General features: G+C 38.5%; 1 protein-coding gene across 1 annotated transcript in view; it reads right to left on the bottom strand.

Moving 5' to 3' along the window:
* The window catches only part of ZFYVE28 (zinc finger FYVE-type containing 28), a 160,916-nt gene that overhangs the window by 18,277 nt on the left and 117,214 nt on the right, over positions 1-25,425 (bottom strand). The window contains exons 8-9 of the mRNA XM_080343614.1: positions 22,031-23,392; positions 12,192-12,296 (exon numbers count right to left, since the gene is read on the bottom strand). Coding sequence (XP_080199740.1) covers positions 12,192-12,296; positions 22,031-23,392 — 1,467 coding nt within the window. The remainder of the gene's footprint in view (positions 1-12,191; positions 12,297-22,030; positions 23,393-25,425) is intronic.

Genomic DNA, 25,425 nt, shown 5'->3' with positions numbered 1-25,425 from the left:
GTTCAGTGGGCAGAGAGCTGTGAATAGGGCTTTTCAAGAATATAAACCACTTAGTCCTTTTCTGTTTTGCAGAAAGGAAGAAAGGCTCATTCCACAATCCTGATTGAGCTCTGACCAATTTTACTAATAACATTTCGTTTTACCTACTTCCTAATTCCTCCAAGGAATTTGGTTTGACCTACTTCTGATCCAGGCTATTCTGTGTTAGATTTTGTGGTGTGTCACTAAGACTGGTCATGGCCCACCATGAACATTTTTTGCCTTAAAAATCCCTATTGCTGAACACATACAAATGGCTTCAGCACTGTGGGATGGAAGGTCAGCATGTTTGCATAATGCCATTAAATAAACTTCCATATGCACGGTCACATGTCAAGTACAATATCCATAAGCAAAACGTTCAGAAACAAGGATATTTTGTATTCAGGATTGCTTGTGCCATGGGAAAGAGAAAAGTAAACAATACAGAATAATTTACAATTGCGCCTAAGAATCTCTACAGACTTAGAAACCATTATTCTACATTCAGCAACAGGGCCAAGTTGGAGTTAAATGAAAATGACTCTCAAGGAATAGCTAATGACCATCTGTTCTTTACTTCAAAATGTATCTTACTGTTAAAATAACGTAACCAGAAAATTAATGTTATAGAGGCGGACAGAATTACTGTAAGAACACGAATATAGCAATTGTTTCAGATAAACGGCAAAAGAGACAGCTTTCCTTATAACAGGGTACCCCAAACAGCAGTGATGGCATCTGTGAAAATATTTAAAATCCTTTCTTTTTTAAAAATTGATATTATAAAAAATAAACCTGAATTCTGATCTACAAAGTTCAGCTTACCTTTTCCCCAAACTATTCTTTCAAATCAGTTACTTTTTTAGTTCTATAAGGAATACCATTCCTACTTGGCTTATCCAATGTGCACGATTTGGCTCAGAATTCTCAGCTGATACCAGATGTGTAGGAAGCATTTCATTAATGTCAGGCTACACTCAGATCTGGAATGTTTCACTGCCGATATCTGCACAATCCAGTATCAGTGCAGAATGTAAATAGCCATACTAAGCAGCTAGAGACAAGTCCTCATTTTCTCAGCTTCTTGGTTGAAGAGAACCCTGCATTACCCAAGGAATTAGGTTAAGAAGAGACAAGACCAAAATAAGTGTGGAACTCCCCTTGTGAAATGTTTATCATATAAGCAATGCTTATCATGCATTTATTTTTCATATTGTAAAAACATTGCAAAGTTAACACATCTGAAGGCAAATATCAAGAAATAAGACATTATGAAAAAGGTTGATTCCAAACAGTAAACCTGCTTATATGTTATAAAGGAAAAGATACCCTGTGCCACATGCAAAGAGTTAGCTTCTTACCTAACCTGACTAGCAATTTTAAAACTGCTCTCCATTTGTCATGTTGCAATAGTAGCAAAAAATCTTTCAGCACTTTAAAGATTTATCTCTAGAGCAGTTGCCTGGTGTCGAAGTTTGACTGGGAAATGTAGTGATATATGTACAAGCAACCAAAAACCAATAATGCAATTGTACACGAGATCATCTTTCACCCATGGAACATGACAGAATTAAATTTCGAAAGGTTACTTCTGAGACAGGTTAAACAGTCGTATCCATACATGTGGAACACGATTATGTCTGACACTTTCAGACTTCTGAAAGGCCAGTTATTTCAGGTAATCATCTGTGCTACTGACGGCCTTGAGCTGAATTTGTTGAGCATTGACACTCATCCAAAACCAGTGAAAGCAGCAAAGTCTAAAATGGAACAACCGAAGTCAATTGATTCGAAGCTGGTCCAAACTTAAATATTTTACATTTGAGCTCAAAGAAAAGTAGCAGTAGAAATCTGCAACCACTATCGGGTGTTTCCTTCCAAATTTGTCCAGAAGTATTTGGTCCATTAAACCTGAAATCTGCTCCAAACGGAAGGCAGAATGTATGAAATAGTCTCAAAGAATTTCTCATTACTCACAAACAAACCCTCAGAATATCTGAAGTATGCATTAAATATACAGCACTGGCAGGTAAAAATAATTTAAAAGTTAGCTGTATTGAATACAAAGAAATCAAATGAATTCTAATGTTTTCAAAAGAATAGCAAAACCTTTTTTAAAAAGTGGTTTGGTTTTATTTCTTTTTAGAAACCTTAGATCAAAAGTGGCCACTATTTGCAAAGGAGTAACCCCAACATATCTATTCTACTATAAAGGATGCAGTGTCACCAAATATAATTGGAAAGTAAGATCACCCTCTAAGTCTCCAATTACAGGCAAAGTCTGATTACAGCTAATTTTCAGGCACAGATTTCCAAAGATTGTCAATGGTGCCATTAAAGTGAGAGGGCTCAGGTTCCGGCAAGAAAAACTCATTCCACAGAAGTCTAAAAGCAAAATGCTTAGAAGTTCTATGAACAATACTACAAATGTTTATTGGAAAAGTGTTAACACATAATTCAGCGCCTACCCCTACACCATTTGTGTTATACTAACACCTGTGACACCAGCGATGACTATTCACTTGCTCAAAACCTCCAGCAAACTATTCACAACAAAAGAGGTAACACTTCCCGCTGCAGTGGGAATTCAAAGCTTGTATTATAAATCCACTTCACAGTGAATTAAAAATCCGTGTATTCAATGGTACTATTCTGATGTAGAGGTTTACCCGCTTGGCAAAATGAGTGTGATAAATCTTGAGACAGAGCTGCTCTTCAGCAAAGTTTCATCCGTGCCATATGGAAGCAGGTGAGATGCCTTCTAGAGTAACAACTTTGCAAAAGGTTTTCTATGATTTCACACATTCCTATGTCACAAAAGGACACTGCAACTATAAACCAGGCTGAAAGTTTTTACAAAGGGACAGTAGGGCAATTCTTAAATACCAGTGATGGTTCATAAAAGAATTATGACAGACTGTCCACAAAGCATTACACAATGCAGTTCCTTAAACATCAGTTCATTTGCACTAGTTGGCCTTAATGAATCTCTCTCACCTGTTACTCAAAATGCCACGTTTTGAATAACTAAGATATATACATACATAGCTGTATCGTGTACCTAAATTTCCATAATATATATATCTGTTTTGAATATTCTTGATTGTAAAATATTTTTTTAAAAAAACAATATAATGAGTTCCCTGGCACTCATTTTTGTCCATACAGAATTTAGCACAATGGCCACCTTATGCTCTGTGTACAATATGTGTAACATGTACTTTTTACCCATTCTACGATATTTAAGGTTTTTTCTCTTCCATCTCAATCTTTTCAACTTAAATAATTAAAAAAAACGCCAAACAAACAAAAAAAACCCAAGGAACCAACAACAACAAAAAAACCCCACAAAAACCAAAACCAAGCCCCAAAACTTTTGCAGGCAAATCAGTGTTACTGTCTGCTCACAATTTCTAAAGCTACATTGATCCCACTGATACTTGTGGAGGCTGTAGCTGGAAACCCCACCACTAACCTGTCAACCTGTCTTTCCCAAGCTATTACTGCTACTTTTATAGTTCATCAGGCTATAGTGAACTCTGGGTTCCCATTTGAAAAAAAGAATAAATAACTGTTCCAAAGGCCAGCTAAACTATCAGACAGTAGTTGGGGAAAGACAAAGGTTGCATACATGAGAAAAGTGAGAGGAAAATGAGAGAGGTTTGGTTTGTATGACTCCATGGCACTAAAAAAATATAATTACTACTTCCCATTCTGCTTTTTGCAGAACCTCTGGTGTTTCTTTTTGGATACTCTCACAAGGAACACAATGAACAGCAGGTTCCAATCTCTGGTCTCTAACATGTACTGGTTTTTATATGGTTGGGAAGAAAATTAGCATTAATGGTTTCTTAGAATTATTTTAAGTGAAGGGGGGTGGCTATACACTCAGAGTCATTTAAACCCAATCCAGAACACGTCGTCTTATTTGAGTAATAGCATATAGTTATTTAGGTAGGGACTGTATTTTAAGGAATGATCTCAGAAGCTACATTTAAAGCAGACCAAATAATGCTTCAATTCAGAACTTTATTTCTTGACTTTTTAACCCTAATATTTTATTATGTCAAAAGGGTTTTTAAATGCAATCCTTCATGTATTTTGTCTCTATTTTAAGAGAAAATTCTAGAGAGGGAAACAGATCAAACCCATAAAGTGTTCCCAAGGCTTCAGAACTCTTGAGAAACAAGCATGCAAATCGCTGTCAGGAACAACCCAACCAAGCACCACCAGAAAAGGAGTAGACTTGACTAGACTACAACATTATCACATGTATGAGCTCCATACATGTCAGGACATGTGCTAAAAGCCCCATCTGCTGTCAGCCATTTGAATTCCACAGTAGGGGAAGATTTGCAGAAGCCCCTTCTTACCTTACCTGGCCTCAGTTGAGGCAGGCAATCTGAAGTCAGGTAATGAAAATAATGGGATTAGCCACATGTCCTAAATTATACCTTCAGTTGGGAAAAATTCCCCAGCCCTGAAGAAAACTGAATTTTAAATAAACAGCAAGAACTTGCGCTCAATGTCCTGGCATCTTGTGCAGCCACCCACCCAGCTGGAAGAACATCTGGGATCCTCCCTCAGCCCTTCCAACATCACACTGCAGAGCCTTCTCCTTGTACTTATCACATTGGACTTATCCAAACCCACAGCTGTTGGAGCTGCATCTTGCTAAATAGATCCACCATAAGAAACTCAACCTCAACAACGGGCTCATTCAAACTCATTACCGCTCTGGCCTGGGTGAATGCAAAGATACTGTATTTCAAATGGGAATTAACAAAAAAAACCCAACACCACAGACAGTGTAGGATTTATCAGCTTTAACAGTACTCTCTCCCAAATAGCTTTTTTGGTCATTAGAGATAAAACTTCTATAAGAGTGCATATGAACAAATAACTTAAGAGCATTAGTAATCCACAGGGCTGCTTACTAACCATCAAATTTAACGTCAGATACTTGCAAGGTACTACATTTTCTGTTTTCCTTAAAATTGAACAAAAAAGGGATAAAACCTGCAAGATCAGGATATTGTAAAATTCAAGAAAAAAAATAGAACTGAAAATATTAGAAGTTAGAATATTGCTTAGGTTCTAAGATGTTGTCAATTCCACCATGACCTTTTTTTCTAACACTTTTTTCTAATTGAACCTGCATTTATAGCTCTCAAACATTCACTCACACTGCAAAAGGACAAATAATATGAGATTAGAGCACATAAATATTTAAACTTCAAAAATAACCCTGAACTGGAAAAACAGAAAGTGAAAAACAGAAATAATATAGCACTTAAAAAGGAATGGTATGTAATATCAGCTCTGGTCTCTGATACAGGGATGGGAACACCAGTCCCAGCTTTTAAGCCTTATCCAGAACCTGATGCAGGACTGACAGAACCGGGACACCTGAAGATGGATACAAATACTTCGAAGGGCAAAGAGTGATTTCATAAAGCTCTTCTGCAGTGTCCTCAGCGATATGCAACTTGCTGTATCGCGCAGTAAAAAGTGAATTAATTCAGCACCCAATTCCAGCAGATACTCTCCTGAGTGGCAACTCCTGCGTGGGGCAGAAATGGAGACGGAGCAGCAGCACTGAAAAATGTTTTCCAGCAGGAGGAACTCTGAGGGATAGGGAAACTTATTAGCACAACGTTTTCATATCGCCTCCATCAGTTCCCTCAAAGAACAATACAGAACAACCAGCTGAAGCATTAAAGCGTTCTGGGGTCTAGGAGAATCCCGCAGGAATTCGGTATCCAGCCGTGGGAGCCAATGCTGAGAAAAGCTAATTAAAGTATTAGGTGGAGACTTAAAATTGTAATTAGAAAAGAAAGCTTTCTCTTCATTTTTCACCTTCAATGCTTCTGCCAGTATGAAGAAATCCCCTCTCTTTTCCTCCAATATAACCGTGGTTTTACAACGTATCTTGGTTTTAGGCATTACCAAAAACTCTGCAAAAGCTGCAGTTACCATAGTGATTTTAGTTAATTACACATAATCTCAAAACTTCCAAACATGCTATTCTAAGGGGTTTTTTTTTTTTTGGAAAACGATCTGTAAAATGAAATGTAATTTCTGAGAGCTAGTAATTTTTGTTCTATTAGTAGCGCAGGGAACACCAAGTGACATTCCACAACAGATTTTTACACATCATTAAAATGAACATGACTATAAATGTGGCCAAATTACTAAAAATGAAAATTACAAGTGAGCTATGTAGAAATTAGAACACAAACCCATTATGATCACTTCTGTCAGTCTGCAGCCAGATGATATTGCATCTGGAACACAGCCCCCAAACGCCAAATTTTGAGGTGTCTACCAGTTCTGCTAGAACAGACTTATTGCCCATGCTGCTTAAAATATTGTCCTATTTCACTTGATTTACACAGAGAAGAACATACTTTATATTTAATTTACTTCAACAATATCGGATATTTTAACATGGCTAAAATATGACGTTTATAATTATAATAGGGAAAGACCAATAAACTTCAAACTGAATTTTCACCTTCCCACTGTAAAAAGCACTTGTTAACAGTAGTTCAACACAAACTGCCTGGGTTATTCTTTGAGAAAATAAATCAGTTAATTGTTACTGAAGACAAAGATACACATATAACATACCCCAAAATACCTTGTGGAATTTCCTAAAAGGGAATGCTACAGCTTAGAAAATGCCGCACCATTTGGAGATTGGATTTTTTGTCTTGCAGCGTGAAGAACAAGATAGGCATGAAACACATCCAGAAGAATCCTGGTGGTGAAAAGCTACAGACATCTGCTTCAGTCACATATGTCTCCCTGACTAAAATCATAAGCAAAAGCTGACAGACCTCATCAACGCCGGCATTTTAGTTTTGCTGGTACTGCTCAGCTGGCTGTTGGGACAAGGGATTTAGCAGCAAAGCGAGAAGACTGTACAGAGCAGCCTGTTTATAACTGTATTAATATGCATATTAATTGCCCTCACGCTGCTTGAGTGACAGAGCTATATGAAACAGCCCAGCCTCACGGTGCCCAAAACACACACAGGCAGTTTGCAGTTCAAAATAATCAGGCAGGAATGGCACCTATTGTAGAGCCATTCTGATTTGCTCAAGGTATAAATCCTTTTCTCTTCCCACAGCTCTTCTCGCTGAGCTCTTTATTTCCATGATTCCAGCACATAAAGCTATTATCACCAGCCTTTTTCTCGTTACGAGCCATCTTTCGGTAGAGAAAAGCTCTACAGTGAAAAAGGGAAAGTACATCCACAGTAACGCACTGATCAAACCAAGAGTGACAGCACCAAACACTGACGCAGAATTAATCTGTCATTTTGCGCAGCTTAAACAAGTATAACCTGACCAGGTTAACCACAGTAAAACTACAAGAGAGAAGATCTGGAGACATGGCTGATCAAGCAGAGCGTGACACATCAGTTAAAACATGTAGCTAACGCATTTGTTGTCCTCGAAACTGTCATCTACAAGATCCTCGGGGTAGTTACGATCGCTTTATTAAAACTTGTGGGCATGTACTCTGTGCTGTGGCTTTAATAGCACAGATGAGTGGGTAGCTGCAGACCGTGAGACAAAAGATCTGAATTCTCCTACTATAATTCACAGTCCAAGTTATTTTTCCTTCTTGCATACTCTTTGAGGTGCTCAAGTCTAGTGATGGCAAAACCCAGAGCAAAACCTGGCTTTGTAGCAAACCAGTCACCCAGAAGAACTTGGCTTGGTCTGCGAGATGGGCAAGAAACTGGCCTCCAGGCTCCACTCCAAGGGTGGTGATCAGTGCCTGCTGCTCAGGCTGGCAGCCTGTCACAGATGGGATCCTCCAGGGATTGACAATGGGCCTCACACTGTAGAACATCTTCAGAAATGATCTGGACAATGGGATTGAGAGCACCATCACCAAGGCTGCTAATGACACGGCAGCAGGTGGTGAGGTGGGCACATCGGAAGAGAAGGTCACCTTACCCAGTGACCTGGGCAGACTGGAAGAGTGGGCCAGCAGAATCAGTGTGGGGTTTAACAGAGACAAGTGCAAGGTCCTGCACTGGGATTGGCAGAATCAAAGCTGAAAGGGACCTGGGGGCCCTGGTGGACACCGAGCTGAGCAGGAGTTAGCAGCACACCCTTGCAGCAACGAAGCCAAACTGGATCCTGGGCTGCATCCACGGGGACATTACTAGCAGAGAGAAGAGATGTGATCATCCTACTCTACCAAGCGCTTGTCAGGCCACACCTGGAGTACTGTGTCCAGTTCTGGTCCCCACAAGTCAAGAAAGATGCAGACAAACTGGAGAAGGCCCAAAGGAGGGCCATGAACATGATCCAAGGCTAGAGAACCTGCCATATGAAGAAAGACTGAAGAACTTAGGTCTTTTCTTCCTGGAGAAGAAAAGGCTTGGATGGGACCTTATCATAGTATTCCAGTACCTCAAGGGCAGCTACAAAGAGGATGGAGGCTCTCTTCACAAGGAGCCGTGTGGAGAAAATAAGGGGCAATGGGTGCAAACTGCACCGGGAAAGGTTTTATCTCAACATAATCATTTTTTTACAGTGAGAACAACGAATCACTGGAACAACCTCCCCAGGGATGTGGTGGATTCCTCATCACTGCAGGTTTTCAAGATGCAGCTGGACAGGGTGCTTGATCTCATCTAGGCTCCCTTTCCCATGACAGGTTGGACCAGATGATCTTTCAAGGTTCCTTTCAATCTGGGCTGTTCTGTGGTTCTGCAAACTGACTGGCAAGGTTGCTTCAGTCTCCTGCAAAGCAGCCTCTGCTTCTGAAACAGGTCATCAAAATTTCATCTCTCTCACTCATACATTATGATAATCTTCCCCACCTTGTTTCACGTGTGTTTACACTAACAAGGATATACTCAAAATACATAAAGTGATAGCCTTCAACTACATCCAGCAAGCCAACGACCTTGGGCTCTGCCCACATGTACACAAATACAGATATTCCAACAGAAAAAGCCAGATAAATATCCCACTGTAATTGCTAGCAGTCTTGCTGTTTGGGCAGAGGCCTGAGTCACACGACACATTAGGTATCTATGGTCTGCGAAAGGAGGTAACAGACTAAAACTTTACCACTGGTTTTTGTAAATGCCTAAAACTGTAGAAAAAAATACCCCAAAACACCAATATTTAAGCTACAATGACATATCTTAAAAAAAGTGATTGCTGACCAGAGAAGGCATGTCTTGTATCATTAAGGTTAGTTTAAAAGTTATTACCTGTATTTAAAGTTGTCATTTATTGGGTCATCATAGGCTTTAAATGAAGAAGTAGGCTTTAGCATGTACTTTAGGCAGGCAAATGAAGAAACACTGATGAATCTGTATTCAAGCTTCCCTTGCCCTGCCTTACTCCAAAAACTCCATTGGCTTAAAATCAACTACCTTACTCTCCTGTTGTTTCACTTTTTTTCCCTCATCATTCCCAAAACAATGCTTTTCTTGGCATTTTCCAGCTCCGGTCTTTCAGAGAATTTAAGTTCATTCTTGGCTTTCAGCATAAAGTCATCTCATTCTGTTAGCTTTTGAATAGCCTTAACTCAGGTTTCCACTCAAATTAATGGCTCTCTCAGCGTCTTGCCCAACAATTCTAATGCATATTGAAAGCTGACGGACAAACTCCTGCAAATAGTTTATTTTTAGAAGCTACTGACTTGACTACTTCCAACAAGGAAACGGGTAAGATTCCAGCAGTGTGTTTTTATTAGCGGACTATTTACAACTGAGTAAGTTATATTAAAAATGGCTCTAAAAATGACATTTACAAAAAATAAGCCATTAAAAAGGATAAACTGGTGGATTGTTTCCTGGAGCTATTATAATACAAACAATGGACCAATTGCCACTTCCCTGCTGTAGTTATAAGCATCTCATTTTCACTGAAGTCAGCAGTATTATTGCATGGTCACATTGATGGTACAAAAAAATTCTGCATAAAACCACAGTTTCTCTGAAACCTTCTGAAATACAGGGAATACATTTATTCACTGCTGAGAAAATTCACTACTGATATGGGCACCTCATGTCTAGATACTGCTTAAAGAACATTTTGCAAAATATCATCGTCCGAACTGAGCTGAACATTAAATTTCTCAACCATCAGAGCTCTGGGACTAGAGGAGGAACCTTCTACACAGATCAGGTGCCAATGAAATAATCAGCTTCTCCTTAGCAAAACCATTTGAGAAGCCCTCTATACCTTTTTTCTGATTTGTGCTCTAGAAATCTTCAGCAAGGTTTTAAAATGTTTTTCAAATTACTGTGTGTGCACAGTCAGTAATCAAAGTATGCAATCACAGTTCTGATTTCAGAAGGAAAATCTATGGCCAGATGCATTTCAACAAATTACACGCTTAATCGAGGTTACCACTTTTCTCCATTGACTAAACAGGGAACCTACAGCAGCAAAACTAATTTAAGTATATCAGTTTGGTGCCTAAAATTAGGTGGGATGAATATAGCTCAAAAAATTATACAGCACCGGTTGATGATAGAAAAAGTTTAAGGCAGCAAATCACAGGCTGATTTGAAACCGCCTTCTTTAACGGGTCCCAAATGGTTCCCACAGTCCTTACAGCTTTTTGCTACCAATAAAGATGAAAATGGCATCAACAACCCATGGATTGAACAGCACTTTGGGATCCAACAATTGGGAATTTTCTTCCTGGTTCTCCATTTGGAAAACAAATGTGTACATACATATAATTCCATATATACAATACTTCATTGTTTAAAATCCATTCAGTCTGTGCTGTCTAAGACACCAGTAGTTCATTCACCACTCTGTGCTGTTCTGGCTAAACTGGATTTGCTACCAGAGCAGAATTTCCAAAACACTCTGCAGTCTGACAAGAGGAAATTCAGCCTCAGTATTTGTTATCTAACAGCACCAAGGAATTGATTACGACTCACGGGAGGTTGAAACGCCAAATAAATGCACTTCGGGAATTTTGTTAGGCTAATTATTTTTCAGAAAATATTGCAAATTTGTAATTATTGTTAATGAAAAAAAAAGTAAAATATTAAGTACACTGAAATGGCCTATTTGCTGAAGAATAACTGAAGTTACTTCTACTGTCCATTCAGCCAGGCCTGTGTGAAACAGTCTTGGATGTAGACAGTATTTAAAAGAGGGCAACCACTGCACACAGGTAAATTGGGTTCTGTTTGAAGAACAGTCAAAAGGAAATGTATTTCCAAATTAAACCCCTGAAAGACAGTTTTTGTTGCATTTTTCTGCTCTTTTCTTAAAAATATTAAATTCTAAAAAAACTGAGCCTAAAGATGGGCACATTTAAAAAAATATATTATATGTACTATTTCCTCTATCGTTATTAGAAAAGACAGTTTACTCCCTCTTTCTGTCCCCAAACCTAGATAAAATTTGGAATTTCTGAAGTTCAAATGAAGTGCTGGGTAGAGATAAATGGATAAAAAAGGGAGGACAAGAAGCGGTGGAAGAAGATCTACCTCAACTGAACTAGTGGTATTTTCATCTGACAAAATCAGAGTAGAAATGTTACTGCATGCAATGTATGCAATACATCACATACATATGTCATGCAAACAACTCATATTTCTGCTTTAGTTACGTTTTTTCTGCCCTAAACTTAATTCCTCTATTATTCTCTTTAAGTGCTCTGAACAAAACTAATTGAAGTTAACACTCATAGAATTTCAGAAGGTGACTATATAAACCAGCATTCTTACCAATTTTGGCCAACAACACTATGGAAGTGAAATTATTGTTAACTGGAATGCTCTCCTCATTTTACTAGGTGAAACAGAATGGAAAAAATAGGTTTTCTAGAAAGCCAAGACACATCTAAGACAAACTTTTGATACTTTTCAAGCTAAAACCTGAAGCCTCTCCTAAGAAATGCTCTATGGACAAATAAATTAGAGATCATTGACATACATAATTCATTGCTGTATGCATTAAAACTTTCCCATAATTAGTTGCCTCTCAGTTGCCCCAGCACTGAAGAAAACTGTGAGAAGAAGAAAAAAGCACCTGCTGTTTGTTGGGAAGGAAGAATCCTCAGAAGTGTTGCTGTCACTTGATGCTTAATTAAATGAAAAATTTTAACCAAGCATAACCCAATATCATTTGTCAAATCTGACTGCGAAGCGATGTTATTACCTCAGAGCGTATATGCTGGAGACACTACATGTAGTGACAGAAACACTCTCATAGTCACTGCTGGAGATGGAGCTGAGGGGGGAATCACGTAAGCCATCCTGAGAACTGAAAAAACATACAGAAACAAAATGAACTGCTGAAGCAAACAAGGGTGAAAAACAGAGCACTGTGATAACTAATGGCTTCTCATGGATTATACAGGAATAAGAGTCAACTGGCAGTTTTTGCTCTTGAGAAAATGATACAAACCTATTCTGCTTTCCTCACGACAGGACAGACAGTTTTGCAAATTCAGTGGGTGCACATCTTACAAAAATCTTCAATTTAATTCATGCCCATACAGATACAACATTCAGGAAGGAACCAAGGATCTTACATTTTCATAATGCATAGAAGGAACAGTGTACCCATGCTGCCAAGTGTGGTTTCATGTTATAGCAGAAATATAACAAACCAGAAAGTTCACAGAGTCACTGCATGTTTCAGGCTAAAACAACCTAAACAATTAGCTGCAAAACTTTCTGAAATATCGTGACAAGTTTGATCCAAGTTTCCTCCCAAAGGGAAGGAAAAAGCCTATGAGGAGGCAGAAAGCTGAGTCTTTAGCGGAGATGAAAATACACCTATATCCCTAAATTTGCTCAGTCCCTATAACTGCCTTATATGCACCCCTAATTTTGTGCTTTAAACCACCAGGTGAGCAGGAAGGAGCAGTCCCATGGCAAACTGTCAGCGCTTCATTAGGGGACATCCACTGGCTACTAAGTAAAAGGATATGAACAATTTAAATGAATGGTACACAACTTGTATCTGGCATCCCCGGGCTAATGAAAAGCTTTTAAATAATGCTTTGTTTTACATCTTACATCATATTATCAACATAAATAGCATTAAAAGATTAAAAAGTTTCATGAGGACTATCATACAGAATCACAGAATCGACCGGGTTGGAAAAGACCTCAGAGATCATCGAGTCCAACCCCTGGTCCAACTCCAGTCCGTTTACTAGATCATGGCACTAAGTGCCATCTCCAGTCTGTTTAAAATCTCCAGGGACGGTGAGTCCAGCACCTCCCTGGGCAGCCATTCCAATGCCTGACCACTCTCTCTGGAAAGAATTTCTTTTAATATCCAGCCTAAATTTCCCCTGGCAGAGTTGAAGCCCATGCCCCCTTGTCCTATTGCTGACTGCCTGGGAGAAGAGACCAATCCCACCTGGCTAGAACTTCCCTTCAGGTAGTTCTAGAGAGTGATGAGCTCACCTCTAAGCCTCCTCTTCTCCAGACTAAACAAACCCAGCTCCCTCAGCCTCTCCCCATAGGTCTTGTGTTCAAGTCCCTTCACCAGTCGTGTTGCTCTTCTCTGGACTCGCTCCAGCACTTCAATGTCTTTCCTGAACTGAGGGGCCAACTATAGAACTATCTTTGAAAGACTAATTTTTTTTTTCAGTAACAATTCACTGCTCAACCGCAGGAAATTCCACAAGCTGAAAAAAATTAAATTATACTAGATAAGAAAACATGCAATCTTGAGCAGAGGTATCCAAGCTGTGTTGGCTCCAGGCAGTGCAGAAGAGTCATTCGAGCCTGCTGAGCTCAAATGTTCAGTCAACAGAAATCTTTGGACAATGTAGAGAGAAACCTATGAAATATCTTCAGTTAAAAGAGATGTAATTATATAGGTCAGGCTTATTTTACCTTACTTCTCCACAATTACTAGCAGATTTTTTAATGTTCTTTTGATTTGTAGGCGTGTGCAAGGTACATATTCAAACCAGCTACATTCCAAATTATTTTCTTGTACCAAATTTACTATTGTAGGTATTTTTGCAGCTAGCAGTCTGGAAGAATGCTTAAGGGGAATTCTTCAAAGCAGCGTATGGAAAGTATGTGCTCTAATCCCACTAAGAAATAACAGGATTTGTTTGCCTACCTCCCACTAATCTCTTGGAAAATGTATCCCTTCATGTTCCTCATTTCTGACTGCCAATGTGGAAATAAATCCCAAGTGCACTATGGTTCCAATGGAAGGAGAGCAGTCACAATTGGAAAATATTTTTATCAGACTTGAACAAAAATCTATTTAACTTTGATTCCTTTTATATAATTTCCCTTGCTAATTCTGCTCATTATGAAGAGATATATGCATTTAAACAAAGGCTTCCTCTTTTATAGCTCATCACCTTTACCCATCCAATCTTACAATATGGTCATGCCACTAAAATGTACTTGTAGTACCTGTTTTATGGCAGCTAAATGATATTAAAAACCATTAGCATGCGATTTCACAGTGTGATTGAGCAGGAGAAGCTGTCTTGCAAAGATTAAATTTATTGTTCAGAAGAAAGTAATCTCTGAACAGCAGAACCAGGAAACAAGGACAAGTAGCAAACTCAGCACCTTTTTTTTTCTCTCACTGAAATTTCTCCTATCTTAGGGGGCAGTTAAACGCTCTAGGCTAAAACATAAACCAAACTACCACCCCAAATATCATCTCTCTATTAAGAGTGGATATTTACTGTCAACACTGTCCCAAGTCATGAAATTACTTTCTAACCTGTGGAGTGCACAGCCCAAGCCTTCTACACTGATAAAGGCTGCACAAAGTGCTCGACCTTGATGATAAGTAAATCTGATGAGTAAACTGAACATGACGGCCCACAACCAGCCTACATTGTGAAAGCTCTCAATGCTATCTTTATTTTCATCTTCACACGTTCTCTGACCATACCTTGTACCTCTTCTCCAGACTTATCATCCCCTCCATTGAACTCTCTCACCTCTAGCCAGTTGCTATCAAGAGAATTTCTTCTCATCAGCTCCACTATCTCTTTTCAAGCCTTGTCTTCACACCATTTGCCATTCTAAACTGCTTCACAAATGCCTTCCTTGTCCACTACTCGGTGCACAAACCTGGCATGCTGAGCCCTCCACTGATTTCAGGATCAGATATTAGATCTCCATCTGCTCGGTCAGCACTTGGCAACACAAACTGTTTGGACACACTTGACACAAATCACGCTCTCAGAGGTTTGTTGTAATAAAGGATGTGTCTTTAGGCAATTACAATGTGCAAACATTTTTCTCACTTGTGTACCAACACAGATTGAATTTTTGCACCAGAAATAATATTTATTATTTACAGTGTTTATTTCTGGATCATATTCAGGCTGTAACTCTTCAGATAAGAAATTCTGTGTTTATTTAGTACCAAGAAATGGGAATCCAATAAAGATAACTCTGTTTTATACCTTCTCAGTACTATAATAAATAGCTTTAAAGAAAAACAAAAAACCCACAAACAAAATAAGACACCTGACATACTCACTGCATCCCTTCTCAGGATACCTGTTTGCAGAATTTTCTTCTCATTAGTGTCTGCCTGAAGACTTGCTCAGCTTTTCTAAGATGCTGGTAGATCCTGAGGTGAATTGACCTGCTTTTCCCATCTCACGGTTCCTCTTATCAGCTGATGGTAGCTCAGCACGCATGTTCATTAGCACAATTATGAGAGGAGAAGGTATGTGCATACAGACATGCTCTGTACCTGACACAGCTAACTCTTGCCATACCAGCCCACGGGTGACCCGAACTTCACCGCATCCCATGTTCATCTGAAATTAATGCCGTGTTGGACCAGGATTCACAGGACTTTTAGAACTGTGTAAGGTGGCAAAAGTTTGTTTCATTTGTGAAGTCTTCAACACCTACGGTGCTATTTTAAAAATTACATTCTAGCACAGGATAAAACCAGCATCCATGCTCATCAAAATAGAATCCTTCAGCACTTTTGATAAAAATATAGAATAAAGATTTGAGGCAACAGAGCAAGTGCCATTGGGTGACGTGGTTGCCTCTTTTCATGGAATACGGGCAGACCAAACTAGCGAACCATAGTTTGTAACTAAGTAAAAACCAAACTGAAAGTCACTTTCATCCTGGTTTGTGTGCTCTTCTCTACTGGAATGTGCTTCCAGCCTCTCACATTTAATTAAACCTCTGGTTGTTTCAGGGGATGGTTTCTCCATTAACGTTATTACGTGAGTTACAATTACATCCCGTGTTGCATTAGTTAATTGGTCAGATCTTTCCTATCTCACAACATGAGAGTTCACTCCAAAGCCTCATGTGTCAGCTACACCAAATCCACTCAAATAAGTGGTTTGTAGAACTCTTGTTTTACCTACTAGACTCATTTCAGGAATCTGCATGTTAAGAGTTAATACAGTTCACCGTTGCTGCATTTGATATATGGGCCTAGTAAAAGAAGCTGAAATAAACCACTGACACCTTTTATTTGCACACTAAGGCTTCATAACAGCAGCCACGTGACGAGATACCGCACAAAATCAGTGTTCAACAGCCAAGGTCAAACTCTGCCACTTTTAATTTGAGACTTGTGTTGTTAAAAAGGAGAAGGGGAGGAGGGATTGAAAAAAAAGATCATTTATATTGAATCTGAATTTGGCCAGTTGCACAAAGAAACAGAATACCAGCCAGGGAACAGAGGTATTTCAATCAGCAGTCAGTCAAAGGACGGCTCAAGGGAAGTTTTGCAGCTGAAATGATAATTTTTTGTTCTAAATCAACTACCAGTTCCTTCTTGATGAGAAGTTTTCTTACTCCTGAATAGCCAGTGAATATACACTAAGCAGACACTTTTTTGTTCACGTGAACATGCAAAGCTGTCCTTAATTTTTTATGGAAAAGGCAACTTTGTCACGTAGACACAGAATTTTCTTAAGTCTTACTGTGATGGGAATATGATAGGGAAAACATGCATTTAAGACATTGAATCAAGTTAATCTGCCTTGCATATCAATTAATCTAGTTTTGATAAAGGAGCATTTGTAGAATCAAATGCTACAAAGCAAAAGACAAGCTAGAAAGATAATTTGTGTGGTTATTTTGTTGTCGGTTGTTGTTGTTTTTTAACGTAAATGGTAACCATCCCCAAAACACAACGGCTTTTTTCTATGCATTTATAAAGGTGGAATGATTTATCCTAAGAGTTGCTGTACTGAAAACGTGCACACATCACATGTTGCTAAGGAGTGAACAAAATAAAATACAGGCAGAAAAATCAAAATTAGAAACCAACTGCATAGAACAGGTGTTCACATTTTTACAAAGTCATTTTAATATGCTGAAGAAATAAAATTTTAAGTATATTACAATATATACAATTTTAGACTACAGAATTGCAACACTAAGAAATGGGACAACTTGAATACCAAGCTGGAAGAGAATAAATTATTCATCGTATTCTAGAATTGCTATATAGATCAACAAACAGCAAAACATCCTTCTCCAAGGATGCCTCATTCCTCCTCCTTACACTGCAAAGGCATATGGCAAAATGTTCTATATTTTAAGCCCCCACAAATAAACGCAAACAGCACCAGCATCTAACAGGCGATGGCCACAGCCAGAGCTTGCAAAAGTGTGAAGATAAGAAGTTCTCCTCACTATCAGTTTCAGTTTTTTGCCAGTTCTCAGGTACGTTCTGAAAGGCTTCAGCAATAGTACACTAACTAAATAGATCAAGGAAAATGGCAAAGAAAAATAAGTATAATTTAAGCTAGACATAACAGACCTGCAGCAGAGAGGAACTACGCTTACGAATCCTTTTTTATATCAGAACTCTTTTAAGGTCGGTGTGTAGGTAAACAAACATCCAACAGAACCAGGTATTTAAGATTAAACCTGCAAACACGAACGTTGCGTGACAACACAAAACAAGCTGTCAAGCTCCATAAAACATGCAGGATAACTAGTAGTTTTACAAGGACTCTTCAACTCTGGAAAGCACAGAAAGCCAAGTATTTCCAAAACACCAAAATAAACATGAGCGTCGCTCTGTAATTTTCTCTTTGGAAAAAGCCAGCAGAATACTATGACATAATGAGCGTTTAAAAAAATCTGTATAACTTGCTTCCAGTTAAAAAAGAGGGATTACTAGATACAGATCTAAAGCTTGGGTTTGGTGTTACGTCCTGTTTTACCCCCAGAACACCAAATGCTGCTTTGTCATAGTTTTTCACCTTCTGCACTATTCTTATATTATTTCCCCCGTTTAACAGCTGGTTTTGTTACATGACAGCCTTTACTTATCACACCGTCCCTACAGCAGATCCAGTACTGACTGTAGTCTTGCTGGTGCTCTTCTCACATTTGCATCTTGTTAATGACCAGGACTCCTGGTGCCTTTGGTACTTTTGAGATGCTTCAATGCAAATAATGGAGAAAGACATTGGTTGATGTTAATACCTAAACCATAAGTAGAAAAGCACTTAATCTGTATTTTAAACTCCACTGAATGTTCAGAAGCCTGAAATCCCAGCTCTTACAGACTGAACGGATTAATTACAGTAAACCTGATTGGATCATTGAAATGATACCTATAAATAATGTCATATTGCATAGTATAAGAACTGATCTACTAAGAAACAGGTTGTGTCATAACGTACACATTTGACAGCTGTTTGATTCACACAGGGGAAAGAAAATTTTCCCCACTTAGTTGGTGACATACACTAACTAGAACGTAAATACATTTATAGATTTGATGAATGAGCATATCCTGCAGCTATTCCACATATATTAGATTGCTTATTGTTCTAGCTAATGGGTCCATCATTCTGAAAATAATCTACTGTCTCCAACATTTCCCCTACAGTTAAGTTGGCATTCACAAGCATGTAATAGGGAGCAGTCACAGAAGCCTAATGTGATCTTCAAATTTAAAAATATCATTGAAAAGCAATGATTAGTCACCGCCCAGGCAGCATGAGTAAGAAAAGGTCCACAAAGTTCTGTTTTGTAACTGGATTATCTCTTTTACTGATAACATGACTAGTGATTCAGAGGCAAAAACCAAATCTATATTTAGATATATGAGAAAACTAAGGATCTACGCACATATAATTTTTAAATGCAGTCCTCAGTAGACCCCGAGCATCTCTGTGTCGCAGAACATACTGAAGGAGTTAATATGAGAACATTTCCAAATAAAGGAGCAACAATCCAGTATCAAAATACCTCCATCCCTATTTCTCCACTTCTGCAAAAATGGAATATTTGCCAATCAATAACAAATATAGAGAATTACATGTAATTGACATAGTAACTGTGGAAGAGGCTATAGTGAAAACAGACAAAACCCACTAACTTGTGAACAAAATGTTCAAACATATTCACTCAAGAGTTTTAGGAGAACTCAAGAATGAATCAGATGAATTATTAACCTCTCATTTAATACTTCCTTGATGCCTGGAGTTTAAAGGTGGCGATCTAAAGAGAAAAAGGACTCCAAGGGGATGCAAACAGCTCTAGTTCTGTGAGCCTGATGTTCCTACCAAGCAACGTAACAGAATCTATCAAAAGCTAAAATAGGTAGACAATAATGGGAAGGTCTGCCAGGGAAGAAATAACCTGGTTGCTGCAGAGGGAACCTCTTGGGAGCTCTCTGAGGGAATCAAGAAGCTCGCAAAGAACGGTGATTCAGCTGGCAGCCTCCGGATTTCCAAACAGCTTCTGTCTAAAGACCTCGCTAAAGCCTTTTAAGAAAAAGAAAGGAGCTGTAGTATAGGAGGAAGGAGTTCAAAAGGGATAAACAATTCTTAACCATAAATAAGGAGGAGCTGTTAAACAACCACTCATCAGAAGAGCAGGATGTCACCGCTAAAGTTCTTTAGGACCCTGAGGGTTTTGTTTTTAGGTGCCACCTGCAAAAATGGGGAGAGCAATGAGGTCTGAAAGGTTGCTACCAGTGCAAAACTATTATTATTATTATCATTATTATTATTATTATTATATCAACAACAACAACAGACTGAACAACTGCACAGAATCTTTAAATCTGAATAGCAGGTAATAGAACGGCAAGGTGAGATTCAACTGGTAAACAGAGGGAGAACAATTTTAGCAGGAGACCCAGAATGACGGCCTCTGAGCTCACAAGCAGGATTTGGGGCTTTGGTAAACAACTTCAAAAAAACATCAGCACACCACTTGGCAAAAAAATCCAAAATCAAATACTGGGAGCCACTGGAAAACCATCAGAAAATAATTACGCCACTGCTCAAATCCATGGTTTGCTCCTGTCTGGAGTGAGTGTAGTTCTGATTCACTTATCACTAAGAAGAAATAGTATCTGTAAAGTCAGAACCAGCTGGAGAGGCCGGGCAGGACCCTGGAGCCCTTCAGGGCCGCTGCCAAGAGCCAGGTCCAGAGCAAACAAGAGCAACGCAGACTTACAGAACTCTGTAAACAGACAATTCTCATACAAAGTTTCTACACAATATTAACAGAGACTGGACAGGAGGTCATGACATACATAAACCATGGGAGGCTGAAAAAGAAGCTTTTATATATCTATACATATATATAATTTTATTATATTTTGTAGACTTGTTCTCACAAATTTCACTTAATACCATCCCCAAAGAAAAAATTAGCAGGCAAATTGTCTGAGCTTTGTAAACAACGTATGATTTATCAGGACATTATAATTAAACATAATTACTTGCAAGCAATATCCCACTTGAAGTGTTATAAAATTATGAAATGTCAAAGTTATTTGTGAATTACTTCTTAAAATGAAGCCCACTAAATTTCTGTTGCAAGGCCTTGAATATGATCATACTTGCAAGCTTAAGTTCTCAAATACTCAGAATAATGAGGAAGATAAAATGACCTTCTCAAAAGTGAAGTTTTGTGCACAGTAAGTTGTGTTTTACCTCTAAGGAGAATAAACACCATTCCAAAGAACTCTTGATTCTATTTCCACTACCAGTAAAATATTTCATAATTCAACTGGTATGTTATTAAACAAATGCTTATTTCTGTAGCCTTTATATTGTGGTAATGCTTCATGGCTCAAGCTACCCCCACTGCGCAATTCTGAACTCTATACACATATCACAGAAACAGAGATCTTCCGTCACACACACGATTTCCACGTATTGACACTGTGAGGCATGAAGGAAGAAAGCTGTCACAGAAATACAGAAAACAACAATCATTTGCAGTTAATTTCTTCCCTCTGCTTTATGATATTAATACTTCAGGGAACTGAAGACATTACTCACCACAAAACAGGTTATCCTCTACGTAGCAAAGCAAAATGAAACCTGTTTTCCTACTGATGTGTGTAGGATCCCTAATGTCTAATCAAAGTGAAGCTGAAGCATAGCATTTTCTTTAATACAGCTATTATTATGGTCTCTCTGTGTTCTCTAGCTCCTTACTGTCATTATGTAGAACCTTAATCCATGACCTCTATTCTTCTATCAGCTTTGGCTGAAATGGTCCAATAGGTTTAAAAGCTGCTCCTGCACTCTATTAGGCTCCTTCAGCCTCAGACACTCACAAATACGCTCGTGCCCACAGGCAACGTGATCAGATCTCTCAAATGAAACTAAGGTAACATATTTAGATCCCAATTTAATCCCGTGCACTGATGCAGAAGTTCACTTTTTAGTATCTGCCAGACACACTTTTCCTGCAAAACAGCAGAGTACGACAGAGGTAATGACCCAGGTAATGTTTAGTAGCAACACGCTTCTCGTTATGTTAAACTGGTGAGATTAGTGTATTTGATTTCAATGATACAGAGACATTATATTATTAAAACTCAAGCGTTCTCTGAATGTTTTCCAAAAAAGCTGATGAAGTCCAATAAAAAGCTACTTGCATTAAAAAATTTAAATTGAAAAATTCCTTAATCCTGCAACACACTCTTTTCTTTCAAATCAAGATTAACAATACATCAATCAACACAAGGATACAGGAATTATCTACATGCACGTTACGACCAAAACCTCAAGTTGCTTTTACCTTGAACTAGATCTTGACTTTACATCTTCCTTGGCTGTCCTTTCACTATGAGTATCTTCATTGTTGTCCTGTTTTTTCTCACATAGCTGTTTTCTCTTCTCCCACTTCTTCTGCTGATTTGAGATGCTTTCTGCTTCTCCTTGTGAGTCATTTTCTGCTCCTACCTGTGAACCTGAGGAATGTGCCAGGCACTTAGAGGAGACAGGCAGTTTTTGCTCTTCTCTGCCAAAGTCTCTTTCTGCTAACAAAGCAGAAGTTTCAGGTCTTAACGTTTCCTGTGCAGGGACTGAATCGTCCAAGTTATCTACACAGTCCATTTCTTTAGACTTTACTAACGTGTATGAAGCATTTACAACACCTCCTGCAGAATGTTTAGTCTTCAAACCTTTAACACTGTCCTCCCTGCTGTCTTCACAGCTGCCACAACACACACAAGAATTAATTAGACAGTTTGTGGCAGCTATACTGAGTTTATGGGATTCATCCTCCTCATTTGGTAATGGATTAGCAGATCCAGGAACACAACTAATAGCAGCTTCTGGAGTTGTTACTGGGGATTCTGAGCTAGAGGGAGATTTAGGGTTGAATATTACTGTAGCAGATATTTTCATTCCCCCTGTCCTGTGAGCTATCACTTCTGCCATTTCTGCATCATCAGCATATGCATCCCAGCCATTGAGGTATAACTGTGAGTCTGGACCTTCTAGACAGCTGCATGAATTCTGAACTGAGATGCCAGACATCTGTTTGCTATCTTCAATATTGTTATTATTGCTTAAGTCACTTTCAGCATCTTTCAAAAGCAAAGTTTCCTCTGCCTGATGGCCGTTCTCATACAACAAAGCATCTCGATATTGCAGGTTCTGTTTTGAATCGTGGCAAGGGTTATTCACCCAAGCAAAAGTATCACCTACTGAATCCAACCCAGCAAGAGCTTCTCCTGCTCCATCTAGGTCATCCATGAAAAACACTCTGTCCTCTTCATCAGTTAAATTGTCAAGATGGTGTCTTGTTGGTGAAGCTTCTGTGCTAGAAGTATTTCTCACAGTAGGTCTGTGAGCTGGAGACTGACAGATGCTTGGAGGGGAAAGCAGAGAAGACATTTCATCTCCGACTCTGTGTACCATCCTATTCAGCTGCTCCAGCTCCTGTTCATCGTACTGCATAGAACAAGCCAGCTCAGCCTCCGTGTTTTCAGCTTTTCCTGAAAGCTGCTGGGCAGGCAAGGTCGCAGTTATGCCCGGTGTAATGACAGAGGGGACTTCAGGGTCTGCTCTGACAGGAAAATCCACATCTTGAGAGATGCAGAGGTTACGTTCCAGTGTGTGAAGTTCATCCTCTGTTAATGTCTGAAGTAGATCCCTGAAAATGAAGGAACACACATGTCAGTTTGCATTTACAGTCATAGGAGGCACTGACGTTACAGTTTTTAAAAAAGCTTTTACTATTAGTAAAGAAATTCGGGGGCACAGAGAACTTTCAGCTGTAACTCAAGGTGCATTTGGCATTGATATTCAGAACACACGATTGCTGATTCCTGAATTTGAGATTACTCATGCATATGCAGGGTACCAAATTATTTACATCCTCGCAATGACAGCCCAAAATGAATCAAATCACACACAAAAATGGATCTTTACCCCTCCCCACCTACTTATTGTGACAGTATTACCCACATTAGATATATTGTCATTTTAATTGTGTAATTCACAGATTCAAATTTGCTTAGCAAGCCAATTTGCCATCCTTCGTACTAGATTCTTAAAATTATTCTGCAAAAGAGTACTGCAGAAGTTTCACACCATTATACTGTCAGACAAAAAGAACTCATTAAAGATTTCATTAGCATTGCTTATGTAACGCTGATGTCTGGGAAGCCTGTTCACTGACACCAGGATTGGGAGATGGGTGTCTCCTGCCTCAAACATGTAACTCAGTCCTGAAGGAGCTGAGCTTCTGCATGATGTGAAGAATCAGGCAGACCTAAAAGCAAACGTTTAGGTATTTACTAAACTGTGTTTTCTAGAGTCATGTAACATCCCCAATGTTATCACGCATCCTCAGTATTGCAGTTAAGGACGATAAGCACCTAAAAGCAAACTGTTATTTGAGGTGGTTACATATAAGTGCTTTCTAACATTAAAACAAATGCATAGACATCACAGCACTTAATTTTAGGTCTGAATTTGATTTACAATATGCTTCTGAATTAGAAACCACATATAAAAATATCCTCTGTCAAGAACTGCTGTCAACGTTTTCAAAGATCAGCAAGTATAGTTTAGCATAAATGAATGTATGCAAAAAGGAAGACCTTCTGCTTAAACAGAGGCTAGGAGTTCATAATTCCTCATGTGTTTAGAAATCATTGGCTAGCAGGTGACATGCAGCTGGCTTAACAGCAGCAGCAACAACAGCAACACCACCACCTTAATTCCCTTAAAGGAGTAACTTCAGTCTAAACAAGAGGACCAAAAAACCCCAAAGACACATTCAATGCATCTCACATCTTGATTTCCAGGCAATGGCCTGTATTCTTGTTAACTCAAACACCAAATCTTTTTCCAAGTACTATCACTAAAAGATCAAATTGCCTAAAAAATACATCACTGGTATCTGACTTGTATATCAGCTACTCTACAATTTGGGAAAAATGTAATAGTTTAGATAAGCACACTTTAGTCAGGATAAGTATAGAATATACATTTTTACGGTTATGTACATTCCATACAATTAACACCTTTATTTTTTAAAAAATCATGTTTTATATGAGAGTTATATGACCCTGAAAAAAATTCTAATGCGAAAATTCTATGGAAGAAGTACCCTATATAAGAACAATTGCACTATTTTATCCCCTTGTTTCCACATTCCCTAATAGAGAAGTCAGTATTTCTTTGTATCATTCCATACGCATCTTCAAGTCTGAAGTTTGACATTTTTTTCAGTCATAAATGAGTAAGAAATGGAAATGGACAATCTTTGACACAGCCACTTACCTCATAAAGTTATCTGTGGCACACTAGAACATTTACAAGACCTGTACATTTATTTATTTTGCATAAACAGTATATAATGATACCATCTCTTTACTTAGATCTTTTATTTAAACAGTAATCTGTAAGAGATTAATCATTTTAACATCACCATCAAAACAAACTGACAGAGAATGGTTTAAGTTTTAAGGTCAACATTCAAATAGTTGTTTATTTGTGAAAGAATTCCACCAATATAATCAATAAAAAAACATAGAATAAAAGAATCTTTGCCATGAGGCTTTGTATTATGAATTTTGAGTTTGTCAGTTTTTACAGACATGCTGTGATGTAGGATTTTATAAGCAGAAACAAAGTAATGTGGGACTATAAAAAGTTGGGGGTTTTTAATTTGAAAAA

This window comes from Nesoenas mayeri (genome assembly GCF_963082525.1).
Source record: "Nesoenas mayeri genome assembly, chromosome: 4".
In the NCBI taxonomy this organism is placed as follows: domain Eukaryota; kingdom Metazoa; phylum Chordata; class Aves; order Columbiformes; family Columbidae; genus Nesoenas; species Nesoenas mayeri.
This window is presented reverse-complemented; position numbering and strand designations above follow the sequence as displayed.